This window comes from Ursus maritimus, unplaced genomic scaffold (genome assembly GCF_017311325.1).
Source record: "Ursus maritimus isolate PB19 unplaced genomic scaffold, ASM1731132v1 scaffold_16, whole genome shotgun sequence".
In the NCBI taxonomy this organism is placed as follows: domain Eukaryota; kingdom Metazoa; phylum Chordata; class Mammalia; order Carnivora; family Ursidae; genus Ursus; species Ursus maritimus.
Window position 1 is genome coordinate 37,352,403 of NW_024424008.1, and position 16,984 is coordinate 37,369,386.

General features: G+C 45.9%; 1 protein-coding gene across 3 annotated transcripts in view; it reads right to left on the bottom strand.

The window, feature by feature from the left end:
* The window catches only part of NTM (neurotrimin), a 658,310-nt gene that overhangs the window by 399,055 nt on the left and 242,271 nt on the right, over positions 1-16,984 (bottom strand). For 2 of the 3 annotated variants that reach the window (XM_040631016.1, XM_008688321.2), the window contains exon 3: positions 2,712-2,796. In XM_040631016.1, the coding sequence (XP_040486950.1) occupies positions 2,712-2,796 (85 nt within the window). Of the gene's footprint in view, positions 1-2,711; positions 3,450-16,984 lie in introns of those variants that run through there. The other variant, XM_040631017.1, reaches the window with a different exon arrangement.

Here is a 16,984-nt window from a genome sequence, read left to right on the forward strand (position 1 = left end):
GGAAGGGAAAGAGGGAAGAAAAAAGAAAAGATCCATATAAATACACAAAAAAGCAACAAACCAAAACAAAAAACCCAGAGCCCTGAGTCACTAGAGGGCTACAACCTGGAGTCAGGTTATGTGCAAATGTAGCAATTTTTACGCAAACAAAATACGTTCTGAAATTCCTATTTGCTTCTTTGCACACAGAATTACATGGTACAGAGACTATGCTTGAGAGTTCAAGGGCTCACACGCCACAAAAGTACACCCCAACATGGCGGACCTCGCTAGCTCCAGTGCATGAGAGCATGAGAAGAATGAAGGTCATCTGGAGAGGCATGAGCACCCTCTGTGCAAGCCGTCTGTGACACCTGCTAACCCAGTTCACACCCTAAATCAGGCCCATGGCCGTTGGGTTGGTGTCAGTCACATCCTAGCTCCTCTAATCCCTGCTCTGTAGGGCTCCATCCACTGGAACGCTCTTCCTTCTGCATGTCAGTGAGACATTTCGTCCCAGGAGCTGGCACTGAATGTGGCACAGAATGGCGGGAGTTGTTCTAGGAGGGCCTTTTTATGTCATGGCAGTGTTGGGTCTAAAGAGGAAGCCTCACCATATCCCACCACCTCCATCTACACCCAAACAAGACCAGAGCAGATGGGAAAATGCAAACAGACCTTAGTGCCTGAAAGGAACAGGGACAGGGAAGCCCAGAGTGAGCAAGAAAGGCACGGAAGGAAAAATAAAGAAAGAGAAGCATCCAGCAAATGATAATGCGGTTTTAAAGAGAAGCTGTTCCTACCAAAGGCCCATGCCCTGGCTCAGAGTCTGCTGAATTCAGCCACTCTCCAGAGAGTCTCGGGTCTCATGAACCTCAGGGGCTGCCCTCTGGGGCTAAGACCAGATCCTGGCTCATCCAACCACCCCCCCCCCATCATTGTTCCTACGATGTGGGACCATTGTCTGTCAGGGCCCCTTTGCTGTTTCTTTTTCTCCAAATCTCCAGAGCTGACTACCTTCCACCTTCTCCTTGAAAATACCATCCAATCTGTTCCTAAAATGTTCTCCACGTGAGAATGACTCTTTCTTATCTCTTGGGGACTACTGCTTGCAGCTAAGGGTTGGGGACAAAGGGAACATCCAGAGAACACTAAATTCATCATCGTATTGTGTTAGGGCTTCATTTCTGTATCTCTCGTTAAGTAGTCTGAAATCACAGCATTTTTAGAGCTCTGTGAAATCCCCTTATAAAGCAGATCTAGTAATTCCGGGGTGGGAGGCAGTTAGGTACTTAACCTTTGTTCAAAATTGTCCCTAAAGGGCTTAGTGGAAGAGGTGGGTTTCCTGAGCCAATGAATAAGTAGGAATTCACTGGGGCCATGGACATCAGTTCCCCAAAGGCAGTGGAAGATGGGATGCTTTGCAGGCCCTGTGTGGGTCCGTAAATCACAAACTTCCTTTGGCAATATCCTGACAAGTCAGCCCTGTACTGCCAGGGCCCCCTCCTCAACATTTTCTGCCCTGCGGCTTTTTCCTTGAGGGTACCATCCACAAAGAATGCAATTTTAGAAGAACAGACACAGGGGCAAAACAATGGACACCAGCACCAAGATTATCTTTCCAAGAACCTTCACAGGCGAAGGACAGGAATATTGCCATGTTGCCTTGCAGCCAGCTCAATGGCCCAGTCTGGGAAACTTCATGTAAGAAGGCATATTAAATCAAAGAGGCAGAGAAATCATTCTTCTCATGAACCTTCTTAACTTCTACCTCATGCTGACTCTTTCTAAAATTCTAGAGAGTAAGATTCCCCACTATAATCACTAATTCTCTGTTACCCTCTTACAAGTGGTGCAGTGTGTAGACACTGAAAATTGAGTTAACATGCCAGTAGACAGGGTAAGCCGGGACACAGACTCATCCCACCTTACACAAGACATAGCCAAGAGTCTTCTTCTCCTCCTCATATACTGCAAGCCTTAACCCCAGAAGCCAATCAGGACCCAACTCAACCCTGAAATCTCCGATCTGTTCAGTACATGAGTTTTGCACATCTTGATTTAGTGGACAGCACCAGAGAGAACAGCTAACCAGAGTTAATGATATTTTCCATGGACACATCAGACGCGTCTCCATGACTTCAATCTCAGAAAGCCATGTTTAGACAAGAAAAAGCATGTCCTTCTACCCACCGGCTCATGCCACTAAGGCACCCCAGAAATGCCCAGACACAGCCAAGCCCAGGACAAAACAGCAGTTCTGCCAGAATACAAAAGCCCACTGGCAACTCCCCATGGCATGGGCAGAGTGAAGGCATTCACACGAAGCCAGACTCGTCCTTTGGGACTCATTAACTTCAGAGATGACTGTTCACGCTGAGCCCCAGCCAGGTCCCCAGGCACCATGGCCACCAGGTTCCGGCACACACAGTGCCCAGGCCACTGCCCTCAATCTCAGTGACTCCCTGCCTCAGCCGCCCCTCATGCTTACCAAGTCCTGAGCCAAGGAGGCCAGTTTTGGGAAAACAACTCATCTCCCCAACCTCTGAGCGTTTCCCTAACACCACCACGTTCCCGAGGCAGGGCACTCAGCTCATGCATGAATCCCGCAGCCTAAGGAACCAGCGACCTCCGTGCCAGCTGCTCCAGTGCACACACCTGCACCCCTGCCCCTCTCCCCCCACAACCCACACACATCATCGTCAATTCATCGAAGAAAGACCGCTCCCTACCTGAGGGTGGCGCTCTCCCCCTGCCGGACCGTCACGTTGTCCATAGCTTTGGGGAAGGTGGCATCTCCGCTGCGCACGGGCACTCCTGTGGGTACAAGGAACAGCAGCCTGAGAGACACAACCACGAGGCACTTCCAGGGCAGGAACAGGTACCCACAGACCCCCATCCTCGACAGCCACAACTTCCCAGAACTCCGGCAGCGGCGCGGCACACACACACCCCCGGGCGAGCACAGGAAGTGGGTGGGGTGAGGGAGCGAGCTCAGGGACCCAGCAGTGAACTAGCGGCGACCGAGAGGCGCGGGAGGAGAAAAGCGCGCAGACTCCTCTAAGTCTAATATTCCTCCCCCAAATCCGGCCTCGGATAACCAATTTCCACGGAGGACAGCGAAGGGGGCTTCCTCGGTGCTGCTTCGGCCGGGGAAGATGGCCAAGAAAGGGGAAGCGCAAGGCAGGTGCAAAGGTGTGGGCACGTCTCAGGAGTCCCTTCTTCCCGTTAGCAGTTCTGACATGGCACTTTGGAGTGGAGTAAGCACTTTGGTACCAGAAGGGGACAGGGGGTGGGTCAGATCCGGCTCCCCAGAGGTGATCGGCAATTCCTTAGTTCGAACAAGGGGAAATCCAACACTTTCTTTGTAAGTTTCGGAGGAAGGACCGTCGGCAGAAAAACAATCCGTAACAATAGCCAAGATGGAAAGTAGAGCACGCAGGAGGCGGCTCCGCCAAGCTTCGTGCGATCCGAACCCGGGGATCCTGCGGCAGCCTCCCGGTCAACTTCCTCCGAGCCGAAATGAGCGCTGCAGCCGCTGCGATCCGGCCGGTCTCGGCAGGGCCAGGCGCCGCGGCGGCGGCCGAGGCAGGAGCGGCCCGGCTGAGCGCACCGCGGCGGCCCCTCGCTCGCTCGCTCGCTCGCTGGGGAAGGCGAGGCGCAGCAGGCACCGGAGCCGCGCGGACGCCACGCTCAGCGGCCGCCCCCGGCCTCCGCGCCGCCTTCCTCCCGGGAGCAGCCCCGACGCGCGCGGGCCCAGACCGCCGGGGTTGTCATGGCAGCAGCTCCATCACTGACCGCCACTTTCTCCGGGGCTGGCGGCGAGCGAGCGGGCGGACTGCGCGCTCATCCCGGCGGGCGGGCGCGGGGCGCGGGGCGCGGGAGCCCACCTTAACCCCTGCCGCGCCGCGCCCCGGCAGTGCGCCAGCCAAGGCGAGGAGTTTAACCATTTCCCCCCTTGAAGACCTGTCACTTCCAAATTAAGAAGAAAGGCAAAGTTACCACACAGTCTTAATAAGCCCAAGACATCTTAATAAGGGTCACAAACTAATTAACTAGGAAAGGAAAACCCTGCAGCATGCTTGCATGCACCTTTAAAATTACCAGATTAAATCCATTAGCATTTAGAGTAAATTTAGAGTGTTGGAAGGACGCTTTAGAATAATCTAATTTTTATTCAATGGTCAATGCCCACCCCACCAGCCCCCCCAGGAAAGCTACTTTCAAACACCGGAGACTCATCTCCACCATTCTAAACAGAGATCTTCCACACATAAAATAAATGCAAAACCTCAGAAGCCCCTTAGCGTGTGAAACTGGCAAAATCTCATCAAAATTTTGGTCAAGTTTCGACACTAACTTACATTCTTTATTCTTGTTTTGTCGACATTAAAAGATGCTAGCCCTGCAAAAGTGCTCATTCAGATGAATGAGTGTGAGCCACTTGCTTTATTTATACTGCGGGCTCCCAAGTTCCCTGGGTTTCACAGTCTTGCAGAGCTGATTTCATCGTTAAGAGGTGTGTTTTTTGAATTCTTGGGACCCAGGGAAAAACTGGATTTGCCTCAGTTCCTGTCACTTCTCCTCTCTGGCTCTGTGGATCCCTGCATACCTACATTTTAATTTCTCCCTGAAGTCCAGCTCAGACAGAAAGTGCATTCCCCTTCCTGGGCCTGGCCCCTGAGTTAGGGAGAAGTCCCGAGCAGCCCAGTCCACATAGCAGTGCCAACACAAGCATACTCTCTCCTCAAGGAATTCCAGATCTGAGCTCCCTACACTGATCCAGAATCTCCCTGGGGATAGAGAAGAGGCAACCAGCAGTGACTTTGTTTCTTCCCCCCTCAACTTTCTATCAGATCCCACTGGGAAGCTGGTTTTATTCAACAGCTGTTAAATAACAGAAAAATGTTCTTCCCAAAGCCATCTAGCCAACACCAAAAAGATTGAATCATTCTAACTGTAAGAGTCCTGGTGTCAGAGAAGTCCTTACACCTTGCAGGTAATAACCACCACTTACAGGTACATAACACCTGTGTTAGAGATGAAACAAGCATCTTACCCTCCTACTCCCTCCTCTGACTACTTTAGATTGGTAGAATTGGAGGTAGGGTTTGCAGATGTGGGAGCAGATACTCCAGGTCAACAAAGACAGACTGAGCAAACATGCTTTCCCTTTTAATAGTTGATCGTAAAGTGATCAACCAGAAAAGTTGAGCAACTTACACTGAAGATTTCAATTAATCCACCATTAGGGCCATTTTTCCCTCATCTCCGGTGACTTCTGCTGAGATTAAATTCTCAGGGAAACCCATCTGCTACTTTTGGCCCATGGGGACCATTTGATATATAGCACCAGAAAAATCAACTGTCAACTTACGGCTACGACAAATGACTTTACTATCAGTAAAAAAAAATAAAATAAAAAAAGTCATCTGTGGAGAGCAGGAGAGTTTTGTTTATATTTTTGAAAAAAAAAATAAAGAGAAAAACCTATTCTTGCACCAGTCCATTCTTGCAAGACCCTATTTTATGTCCATTTTACAATGGGAAACTTTGGAAATAGTAAGTAAAGAGGAAGATTGTGTTTGCTGATTTATAGTCCACTGAATTTGGGGTTCTTTCCCTAAAGCCGAGGGGTTACCTCTAATCATCCATAGATCTGTTTTACCTGTCCTTCATGCCCCCCCCCACCCCTCTGTGTACACGCATCCTCACCACCTCAGCTGGAAATAATTACAGTAGTGGGGAAGGGAGAGGGATTCGTTCTGGGCTTTGGAGTCATTTCCCTACAGGCTTGGGAATGGCAGGGATGATTCCTTTCATAATAAATTCTAGTCCTGGCTCTTGCGTCTAATTCCCAGGTAGATACAAATGAGCATTAGTTCTTTGCATCTGGGAATGTGGATAATGACAACAACTGGCCTTCCCTAGGGACCTACGTACATGATTAACTCTACAGGAAAATACTTAGAATCCATTTAAGGTGTAAGATGCTTTATTAATACATTTTGCCTGCCACCACTTCATTATTATGACTGGGCAGGAAAATAATTCTTCATAGGGGCTCTTTAAGATGTTCAGTTTATACCAGTCTGCATGCCATTGACAGTCAAACCATCTTTGTCTCTGGCCCTGAAGGGAGAGCGCTGAGCTGCAGCGTCAGGTAGGAAACCCAGCAGAGCTCAGGTAAGGCTCGGGGTGCAGAGAGAAAAATCACTTGCAACCTCTTACCTGCTCTCTGGGCCCAGGGACCCAAACTTTATTCAAAAAATGGAAGTTTAGAAAGTGGTGAAAGACCAGAGATGCCCGCGTAATTAACAAAGCAGAATCCATTTCATTCGAACTCCTTGATGAAGTTGTTTAAATAGATGAAGATCAAAATCAAAATCATATGTCAACTCCCTGCCCATCCTCTAATCCCTAAATATAACCAACACTTAGTGGCTTATCTTGTATCCTGTCTCGTACTTCATAAAAACTGCTGGATTTATTTTATTTTCCCCAGCATATCTGAGTTAATGAAAAAGGGATGACAGTCGAAGCAATTTCATTATTTGTGTTCTTTATAGAAACAACTTCCTTTCTGCCTCCTGGAAAGCAGCATCCTAACAAGCGCCCACCTCCACCTTCTCCTCCCCACCCCCCCACCCCCCCGTCTCCCTCTCCTTCCTCCCTTCCCTCCTGCATACACATATACCGTACACATAAATCAACTTGTCACATCTTGTCTCTGTGCTGACAGCTGTAATTGCTTCAGGTTATAAAAATATCTATAGGACAATGCCTTTCAAGCTCACAGACACACATACACATACACACACCCGCGCGCACGCACATACACACACCCGCGCGCATGCACACACACGCACACACACACACGCTGAGCAAAAGAAAACAATCATACTCCCTTTAATGATCCCTTGACTGCGAAGGAGGGGGAGGTGGGATCTTGCCTTGCAGACCCTGGAGAGCTGGCAGGCAGGTGAGGAGACAGGGGTAGAGAGAGACTTCTGGCAGCAGTAACATCTACACACTAAAGCAGGGTTGGAACAGGAAAGAAATTCTCAGCAAAAGGGAAATTGGCTGCTGTTTTTGTTTTACTCTATGTTACCTACAGTAAGCCAGGGTTAGCTACTAAAGAGCCATGAATATTCTACACACACAAAAGACCAAAAGAAGAGCACTAGCTTAAGAAATGCCAGTTCTGCTTCTCCTTCTCTAAAAAGGCTAAAGGCCCCCCTCTCCTGGTGGAGATTCCAAATAGGAGCGCAGGCAGGAAGATGAGAAATGCAGGGCAGTTAGAGTGGCTTGGCACGGAGCACACATTGAAAAGTTTAATCAGAAAGGGCAGTGTGGATCTGGATAAAGAGCTGCCTCTAGGGGAGCCGGGATGGGCTGGACTTTGGAAAAATACACACTATTCTTTTCCACCTATATGAATATAAGATCAAAATAAAATCATTGTTCATCTGGGCTAGAGTCCAGCATGTTAGGATTTCAACAGATACAGCAAAAGAGCAACTTGAAGAAGGGGAAGAAGCCTCCAAGGAGAAAAAAGGGGTCACGAATAGAGAGAAGAGAAAGGGAAAGCAGGAAAAAGTGGCAAAGGTCAGGCTATCTATGGGCTTTGAAAGCCACGCAACTTTCTAAGAGGTACATGAAGGGGAGAGATGGTCAGAAGAATAATCGGTAGGCAGACGGAAAAGTAAGGGAGAGCACAATGAATGATTGAAATCAAAGTGCCATGAAAGCAAAAGCCAGAGGCCCAAAGGGGAGCATCCCACAAGCCAGGGGTCTTTGGGGCAAAATTTTTCCTTACCTAGGTTTTGGTCATAATAGAATGATATGGTCAGAGGGGACCTTGGAAGATATTCCGTATAACACACTTATTTCCTAAGTGGGGGATTGAACCCAGGAGGGAGAGGTCGTTACCGCGGGGACATAAAGGTCATAACTGGTAAATCAGAGCTAGAACTCAGGATGCCTGGCTCCTTCCCAGTGGAGCTTTCTGCTACAAGTATCAGGTAAGGATACTGCTTGCGAGCTAATGAATAAAATACCTCCTTTGGCTGCTACGTCTGTGGGCAAGAGAGAGAACTACCGAAAAAGTGATACTCTTACTGCTCAGAATACCTCTGGGTATCCAATTATTCAATTGAATTCAGTGTATTCAGTAAACATGGACAGGTAGATTTTGAGCTCTTCTGATGCAGTGGGAATCTCGTTGGAGTTACTGGTACAAAAATGAAACACATAGCCCCTGCCTTTGATTTGCTTATAGCCTAGTGCTGTTAGGTTTGGCAGTGGTCTTATTCTTATTTACATTCATGACTTTTGAGGTTATAATGAACTCAACCCCATGCTCCCTGCAAGCCCTCAAGAACATTCTCAGTGCTAAGAAAACCAAGCTAAAACATACCTCCCCCTTGGAATCCATTTGACCCATTAGCATGCCCAGATTTCCAGGCACTGACCATGGTTTCCCAAGCTTCATTTAAAGTGGCATTAGGAGAGGAGGAGGTAGACTCTAAGATTTATAAATGTAAGTGAGAAACTCATCTGTATAACAAACAGGCATTTAGTGCACTCTGAATGCCAGCTGTGGGCTAGCCAGTGCCCTGAAGCTGTGGGTGACAGAGGCAAAAACAAAATCAACACGAGACTTACCCTCGTAAAGCACACTGTCTAGCAGGCCAGACAGATAGTAAAGAAATAATTTTACAAAACAGTAGATCCAGTTGTGATAAGGAGGAAATCAGAGAATGCATATGACAGAAGGTTCTCATGGAATCTGGAAGATGAGGAAACGTTTCCCCAAGAAATGACTTTAATCGGGGACTTCACTGTGCAGAGATGAAGGGGACGGGTGGTGAGGGCGGGCATCCAGTTGCGGGCAGATAGGACAGAAGCCACACAGCCCAAGACCGGAAGGGACATGGGCAGAAGCTACCTTTCATATTCTCAGGTCGTCCTCGTTTGAACGAATGATGGGTACAGCTGCAGTACCCTGACTGAAAACCCCTAACTCTTCCAACACTCTGCGTTCATTCACTTACTGATGTTTTCAGTACAAATTTATCAATGAAGAATGACCGTGGGCTTTGGACTCAGACAGACCAGAAGTCAAACACTCATCATCTTCATCACTAGCTGTGTGACCTTGACTTTGGGAAAATGACTTCATTTGTGAAATAATGGTCATCGTGGTACCTATCACAAAATGGTGGTGTGATGAGGAAATAAGACAGTAGATATCAGGAGCTCGGCAAAGGCCTACCACACACACGGCAGGGGTGAAAACGCGGGCACCACTGTCCTGGGACCAGCAGGGACAGTGGAGTGCCAGGTGCGATCTTCAGAGAACCCAGGGGCGACCCACTGAGCACAGGCCTGGGAGCACCACCAGCGTACGGATCCTGAGAGGTTTCGTGACAGAGAGAGCAGACACTTCATGCTGAGACGTGGTCATAAAAGGGAAGTAGCTTAGCCTTCAAACCAGGACAGGAAGAGGGTGCCCCTGCAGCTCCCACCAGAGTGTCTCAGCGTCGTCGTTCTACAAAAGTCCACAGGATATAGGCCTGTGGGAAACCGACCGGGCTTGAGAAACGGGCTAGGGCTTGCTCTCCGTGCGGCAGCCTGGGAACTTTGATCTGTCGCGCCCCCGCATATAACTGAAATGTAGTGAAAGAACCTGAAAGACGAGACACCTTCATCCCATCATTAAGTGAGGAATCCGCTCCGACTTCCTTCAACTCCTTCCACTCCTTCCACGAACCTTTATGCCCTTCTTTTTTTTTTTAAGATTTTTTTTTTTTTTTTTTTTTTTTAATGTGACAGAGAGACAGCGAGAGAGGGAACACAGCAGGGGAGTGGGAGAGGAAGAAGCAGGCTCCCAGCAGAGGAGCCCGATGTGGGACTCGATCCCGGAAAGCCGGGATCACGCCCTGAGCCGAAGGCAGACACCCCCTTTATGCCCTTCTTAGTTCCTGTGTGCCTGATGGCTGAATTCAAAGCCTCCTCAGGTCTAGCTCTTAGACTCATCATTTGATGATAATATCCTGTGCTTGCCTCATCTTTCCTAATTCCTACATTGGAACCTCCCGGAACAGGGCTTCAGGATTAGCCTCATGACCTCTGTAGAAGGGAATGAGGGGTCCACGCAGACATCTGTCTACATGCATAGACGGACACCAGTTCCGAGGGTCACAAGATGGAACCCCACCAGAGTTGGGTTGGGGTTTCTCGTAGAGAAAGAGCCCTCTGAATGACAATCTCACCAGCCCCCAACTCGGAACTAACACCCCAAGTTTACTGTCAGAGGAACTTGGCTTGCCTCTACGCCTGAATTATTTTCTCCCCAAACAATTCTCCTTTACTCATTTCTTTCTTTAACCTTTCCTCTGCATTTTCCTTAGTGGTGTTACTCCTTGTTCACCAGCCAAGAACAGCAACAGAAGAGACAAAAATTTGCTCAAAACCATACGGGTTCAGTAGTACTTTTTCCTGGAGGTGACATTTTATGAATACAATTTCATAAACCAAAAGATCTAGGTTCTAGTCTCAACTTGGGCCATCATTAGGTCACCTGAGATAAGGTGCTTTTTTGAATTCTTAGTTTCTTTTTCTGATTTTTTAGTTGTCAATAGAACCAGCATGCTCATGAAATATGGGTCTTTGAGTAGATTTTATGCCTCCTAATGCAGCTAAAGAGGCTCATGACCTCTTAAAATTTAACCCCTAATGTAAGATGGCGGCTCCAAAGTGAGGCTGGAGGGGTCTATGGTATCGCCTGCCACCTGCTGGCTGCATGTAGATGGTCAAGTCGCTTCTACTTCGCTTCTAAAGGAAGAGTTTGGTTTAGGTGACCTCCAAGGGCCCCTCCAACTCTCCTAGCCTATAGTTTTAATGCTTCTTGACACTCTCCTCAAAAGCACTTTATCCTTCATATTCACTTATCAGTCCTTCCTGTGGAGAAAAAGCCCTCCTCCTCATGTCCTTCCACACTCTCCTGCACCAAGGCATGCACTTCACAATTCAGAACGCTGTTTGAACAAAGTAATAAAAAGAGCTGCCCTGCATCTAAGGCAAGCTGATGGCAGAGCCAAGATGATTAAAAGTCTTCAGATAAAGGGTTTCTTTAAGGAAAAGAAAATCCCACAATGCAACCAGCAATGTTAATCTTCAATAAATACGCTGTTAATATTTAACTGGCATTTATTTAAACTTACAGTAACAGTCCTATTAAATCTAAATTAATTGCCCATTTGGGAATCTTCCCCTAAAGCCTAGCTGGGACATGGCTGTCGAGATCATAGTCTATGCTAGGCATCCAGCCATAAAAGAGAATATTTAAGCCATCCTTTTAAGACTAGACTATTAGAATATCATGGTTGGAAGGGTCTTAGAGGTCAACTCAACTAGTAAGTTTTATACCCTGTGTCTTTTGACTTTTGGGGGGCTTATTTTCCCCCATCTTTGCCTGCTGAAGAGCTTATTGCATGTTCCCTTTATCTCTATCCCTCCTCTTCTTTTTATTTTTAATTCCTCTCTCTCACTTTCTTTCCTTTCTGTTAGCAATTTTTTTTCTCTCTCCTGGACTTCATGTATGAGATTCATTCTGCTCTTTTTGTCTCAATCTCTCCTGAGTTTCTTAGGATAACCATTTAGGATACTTAGTAAATACTACTTACACGCATATATATGTATACATGCAAATACATATATAAATGTTATACGTATCTTATGTGTCACAACGACCATTTTATAATAACAGTTGTATATAAAAGACTAAGCTGTGAAATAATCCCTGAGTCACACTGCTTTAGAAGGGGCATCGAGAGTGTAATTGGGTAGAACTGATCTTTGCTATCCCTGAGATCAATCAATATTTTTTATTATAAATGGGGTCCTGGCTGAACTTCTGGGATGTTATTTTGCTTTGATCATAACACATTTACAACATTGCTACATCACACACACACACACACGCACACACACACACGCACACACTCGCTTGCTGGTTTCCGCAAGTGCATTGACTAGCGCAACATGTGGATTAAAAAGAAACGCCTAATCAGATGGGTTAGTGTTCAAGCTGAGTTAACTTGCCTCAAGAAGTGACCTGATGGAGACTAACATAATTCACTTGAAGGTTTCTGAAGGTGTAGGTGCCTGAGTTCAATTTGTGAAGTGCTCACTGTTTGTGGGGGCTGGTGGAGGGGTGGGAGGGAGAGGAATGGAGCTGGGGAAGGACATGGGTAGACAGGGGAATATGGGGACATGGGTGAGGAAAAGGTGGGCAGATTGGAAGCCAACCCACACATTTTTAAGAGGACTAAACGCATTCTGAACTATTTACTATTTAGTATTTACAGAAGCCTGGGTGTCTAACTCGGCTAATTCACAAACCATCCCACTTCCTTTTCCCCTCTTTACTTCAGTTGTTGTCGAGTTCGTCTAAAGACACCACACCATCCATATAGTGTCTTTCATTAAAAAAAAAAAATTTTTTTTAAATCCTCCACATTCAAAGCATATTTATTCTTTATTTTATTTAGTCTTAGAAATTCAAGAGATAATTGAACACATTTCTGTAGGCTTCTGCAGCATCCCGACTTTTACCTTATCTGCCCATCTTTATGCATTACCATTAGGAGTTTGGGGACTTTCACAGGGAGCAATGAAGACTGCAGTGAGAACATGTCATTCCTCCTAACCTGAGCGTGGATGTCGGCTTTCCCTCCTGGAAAGAAATGGTTTCCCTAAACCTTTGCACACCTTCTTCCTCTGGTTTGCCAAAAAGCTCCCCCAAGGGGTGCTTCAGGTAGTGAAATAGTCAGAACCACTTGTGAGTGGTTTGGAAGAGTGGACTTCATTTGTGCCCAGGTAGCATTGAACCTGGGGGGAAAAGAACGGGGAAATGTTTTGAGTGTACATGGGAATAAGGGATAACACGTGAAAATAATTAACCTAAGTTTTCACAACAGTTTTGACAAGGTGTCAAGATCAAAGATGCCTTAAAAACAAAATGGGTAATGAGAAGACGATCTTCTTTTTCAAAGGTAGAGAATTAGCTTAAAGCTAAGGCAAAATCAAGGATAGACTGACGTGCTTCTATATGGAGAGGTATTAATTCTAGATTCCCCAAGGACTACCTGCTGGGACCAACCAAATGTAATATTTTTATCAATGACCTCAAAGGGAATTCATAGAGAACTCGACCAAGTTTGCGGAAGATATTAAATTCCCCTAAGTGATTAAATCTGCAATGGACATGGATGAGATGCAAACAGTCCAAAAGTTGTGTGAGTGTGCAGAGAAGTGGGCAAATGCAATACAACATATTTTAGGAGAAAACATCTAAAGTGTGCTTTTAAGGGGCGCCTGAGTGGCTCAGTCAGTTAGGCCACCAACTCCTAATTTCAGCTCAGGTCATGATCTCAGGGTTGTGAGATGGAGCCCCACATCAGGCTCTGAGCTGGACTTGGACCCTACTTAAGATTCTCTCTCTCCTTCTCCCTTTGCCCCTCTGCTCCACCCCCTATACATAAATGAATGAATGAATGAGTGGATGAATGAATGAATAAATAAAATAAAAAGTGCTCTTCTAAGATGCTGGACTCTGGGCAGTGGAATTAGGAACAGCCATCAGGAGTGTACGGAACATGGATGTTGGCTTTGGCTTGAACGCTGAGCTCTTCAAATTGCTAGGTTCACCTTGGATGATTTTCCTACCTCTCAGAGCCTCAATTTTCTCCTCTATTAAATACGAATATCACCCACCTCATATACTTGCTATGATGGTTAAATGAGATGGTATTTGTAAAGTACCCAGTGAAAACCTGATATTCAGTACAGACGCCACGAAGGGTGGCTAGTGATTATTCTTCCACCCCATTCCTCCAAAAAAGCACGTTGGAAATAGTCATGGCCAGTGGCTCCCAAGCTCTGATCCTTACAACCCATTTTGGGTACTGTGGAATATTGTCTGCAGATAGGGTATTTTGTCAAAGGAAAAAAAAAATGTTGAGTCACACATTTTATGAAAGCTATTAGAAGCACATTGGGGAAAATAGAAACAAAAAAAAAGAGATGTTACCTTTACTCAAAATTACTGGTATAAATTCTTCAAATATTACCTCTAATAGTTATTACTGTAGCTCAGAAATAACAGAGGAATCTCGTGCGCCCGGTTTCTGAAGTCAGACATCGGGAGTCACTTTCAATCTCTTCTCCCTCACTGCTGCCAACTCTCACATAATCCAATCAATCCTTCTCCCTCTCGTGGCGTCTTAACCGAAATATCTTTCCTATCTGGCCACCTAGCTCAACCCCAGCTGTCCAGCCACGGCCTAAGCCATCATCCCTCCTATTGTCTTCTCTAGAATGGTGAGCCTCTCTCTTACATGGATTTCTCTCAGCTGCTCTTGTCAGATCTCTTTCAAGCTAAAAATGGGAAATAAGGTTTTCCTGAAAATCTGACTATGTCACTCTGCTGATTCAATCTTTAGGAGCTCCATGAAGTCATTTGAATAGAGCCCCCTCCTTTTTTTTTTTAAGATTTTATTTATTTATTTATTTATTTATTTATTTATTTATTTAAGAGAGAGAGCACAAGTGGGGGAAGGAGCAGAGGGAGAGGGTCAAGCAGACCCTGCACTGAGCATAGAGCCGGACACGGGGCTTGATCCCATGACCCTGAGATCACGACCTGAGCCGAAATCAAGAGTCAGAAGCTTAACTGTCTGAGCCACCCAGGCGCCCCAAAGCCCCACATCTTTGATGTGGTTTCGAGAACCTCATGACGAGGGCTCAGTTTTCACCTTTCCTCCTGTCACATCCGCCGTTAGAGAGCCGTATCAGTCTTAATTTTAATTTGTTCTTTTTTCGATCTGTCACAGGTTCCTCTTCCTCCACTCTGGGCTTTTGCCCATGATGAATTCCTGTTTAGGATACTGCCCCTGCACATCCCTAGCTAAGTTCTATTCATCCTCCTAAGTTCTAGTCTCCTCCTAAAGACCTGACCGAAGCTGTTCCATTCGCTGAGGGTAAATGCTCATTGCGTCAGTAGCTGTAGCATTCACAATCCTTTTAATCATTTAAACTGTCTTTTCCTCTGTTATATTCCTGAGGCCTAACACAATACTTGGCACTTAATAGGTTTCTGGTAAGTATTCGGTGAAATTCAGCTAATAGTACAGCTGGGAAAATTCTAATTATAAAGATTTTCTGGCAAGAACTGCCACTGAAGAACCAGTAAGAAGATGAAGGTATTTGGTATTCATGAAGTATAAAGATAGGGTGGACGTGACTTAATGACCAAACTCTAGCTAGATATCAAAAAAAAAAAAAAAAAGAAAGAAAGAAAAAAAAAAAAGCACCCCAAGAAATTGAAAGAGGGAAGTTTAAGGATAAAGACAAGCATGTCTGTATAAAAGGTTATTCAGGCAGAAATAGTATCTAAATAGGATAAGAGAAGGCTGGGATGAATTAATGGGTGACAGACGTATACTGGTTTATTAGGTTAGGGGTGTCTGATGTATACCTCTAACCTTTGAAGTAGGATTCCCATGCAAAAGTGCCACTGTCCGAAAGAGGTAACTAGAAGATCTGAATTGATGTGACCTGGGGTGACCTTTCTAATGTCATGTTCCTATCTACTCAGTAATTCTATTGTCCACATTGCCAGAGATCATGAAATTATGCTTGTCCTTCCCCCTGCACACCTTACAGCACACCCATTCGAGCATATTTGTATACACTTGGTAGGAGCATGCTTGAAATGCTGCAGGAAAATGTGTGTGTGGTTTCTGTGCAAAGTGAACCCTGAGCAGGGGAAAGCCTCCTGTGGGCAGAGTTTGTCGGACTGGGGCTGCCTTCTGCTCTCATCCTTCTCTCAAATGGCTATTTCCTCCTTGTCTGACTCCTGACTTCTATTCTTAACAACGTCTTGGGACACCTGCTCCGTCTGCCCTCACTCTGCCCTTGAGCACTGTTTCCCGATGTACTCGGGCAGTTTTCTTGGCTCCCTTGACTCCCTCCTTCTAAAGGCTCAACTTGGCACAACCAGAACTGGGTTACGATATGTGTCTTTAAACTCTTGGTCCCATGGCTTTTGTTCTCCACCCCATCACTTCCCTATGTCAGCCACTTTCCAGGAGATGATGAGGAGCAATCAGTTTTACATACAACTCTTCATTTTTCACTGTAGTGGAAGATCACTGTGACAGCCATCGTCCAAAACAATAGATAATACTCAGGGCTGTGAGCCCAGCTTATGCTCCCCCTGGTTTGCTTCACTATAACTTCATTTGGGAAACTCTGTTAGTCACTTTCTTTTCATGAAGATGCAGCTGAAAAATATGCATGGGGCCCCAGTGCTCCAGAGATACGGGAAGCCCAAAACCAGAACGGCTCTAGAAAAATTTCCCCCAAATCAAGAGTCAAATAAATTTGTTGGAAAGATTGTTTCTAATTGCCCAGCTGGAGTGAAAGCAGCCATCGTCTCACATTTATGCCACGGGTCTGTGCTAGGTAGGTGGTGTGATACAACAGAGACTGTCAGGCTCTTGGTCCAGCCCCCAAGGCCACAGTCTGCTGCAAAGACGAACATTAGAAATAATTGTACAGATAATCAATGAATCACAAGTGGAGTACATATTACAAAGGAAAAGTGCAAGATTACAAGAGAACAGAAAAGTAGACAGTGTCTTATTCATAATCACTCTATCTCAGCACAGAACGAGATAAAATATTGACAATAATAAAACAATGTAAGATGGATGATTGAATGAATAAACATGTAAAAACACCTAGAGTTTAAAGTCTCAATATTTTACCATGAGGCCATTCCTTCCCCTACACAGATATTTTTTTTTTTAAAGATTTTATTTATTTATGTGACAGAGAGACAGCCAGCAAGAGAGGGAACACAGCAGGGGGAGTGGGAAAGGAAGAAGCAGGCTCCCAGTGGAGGAGCCTGATGTGGGACTACGATCCCGGAATG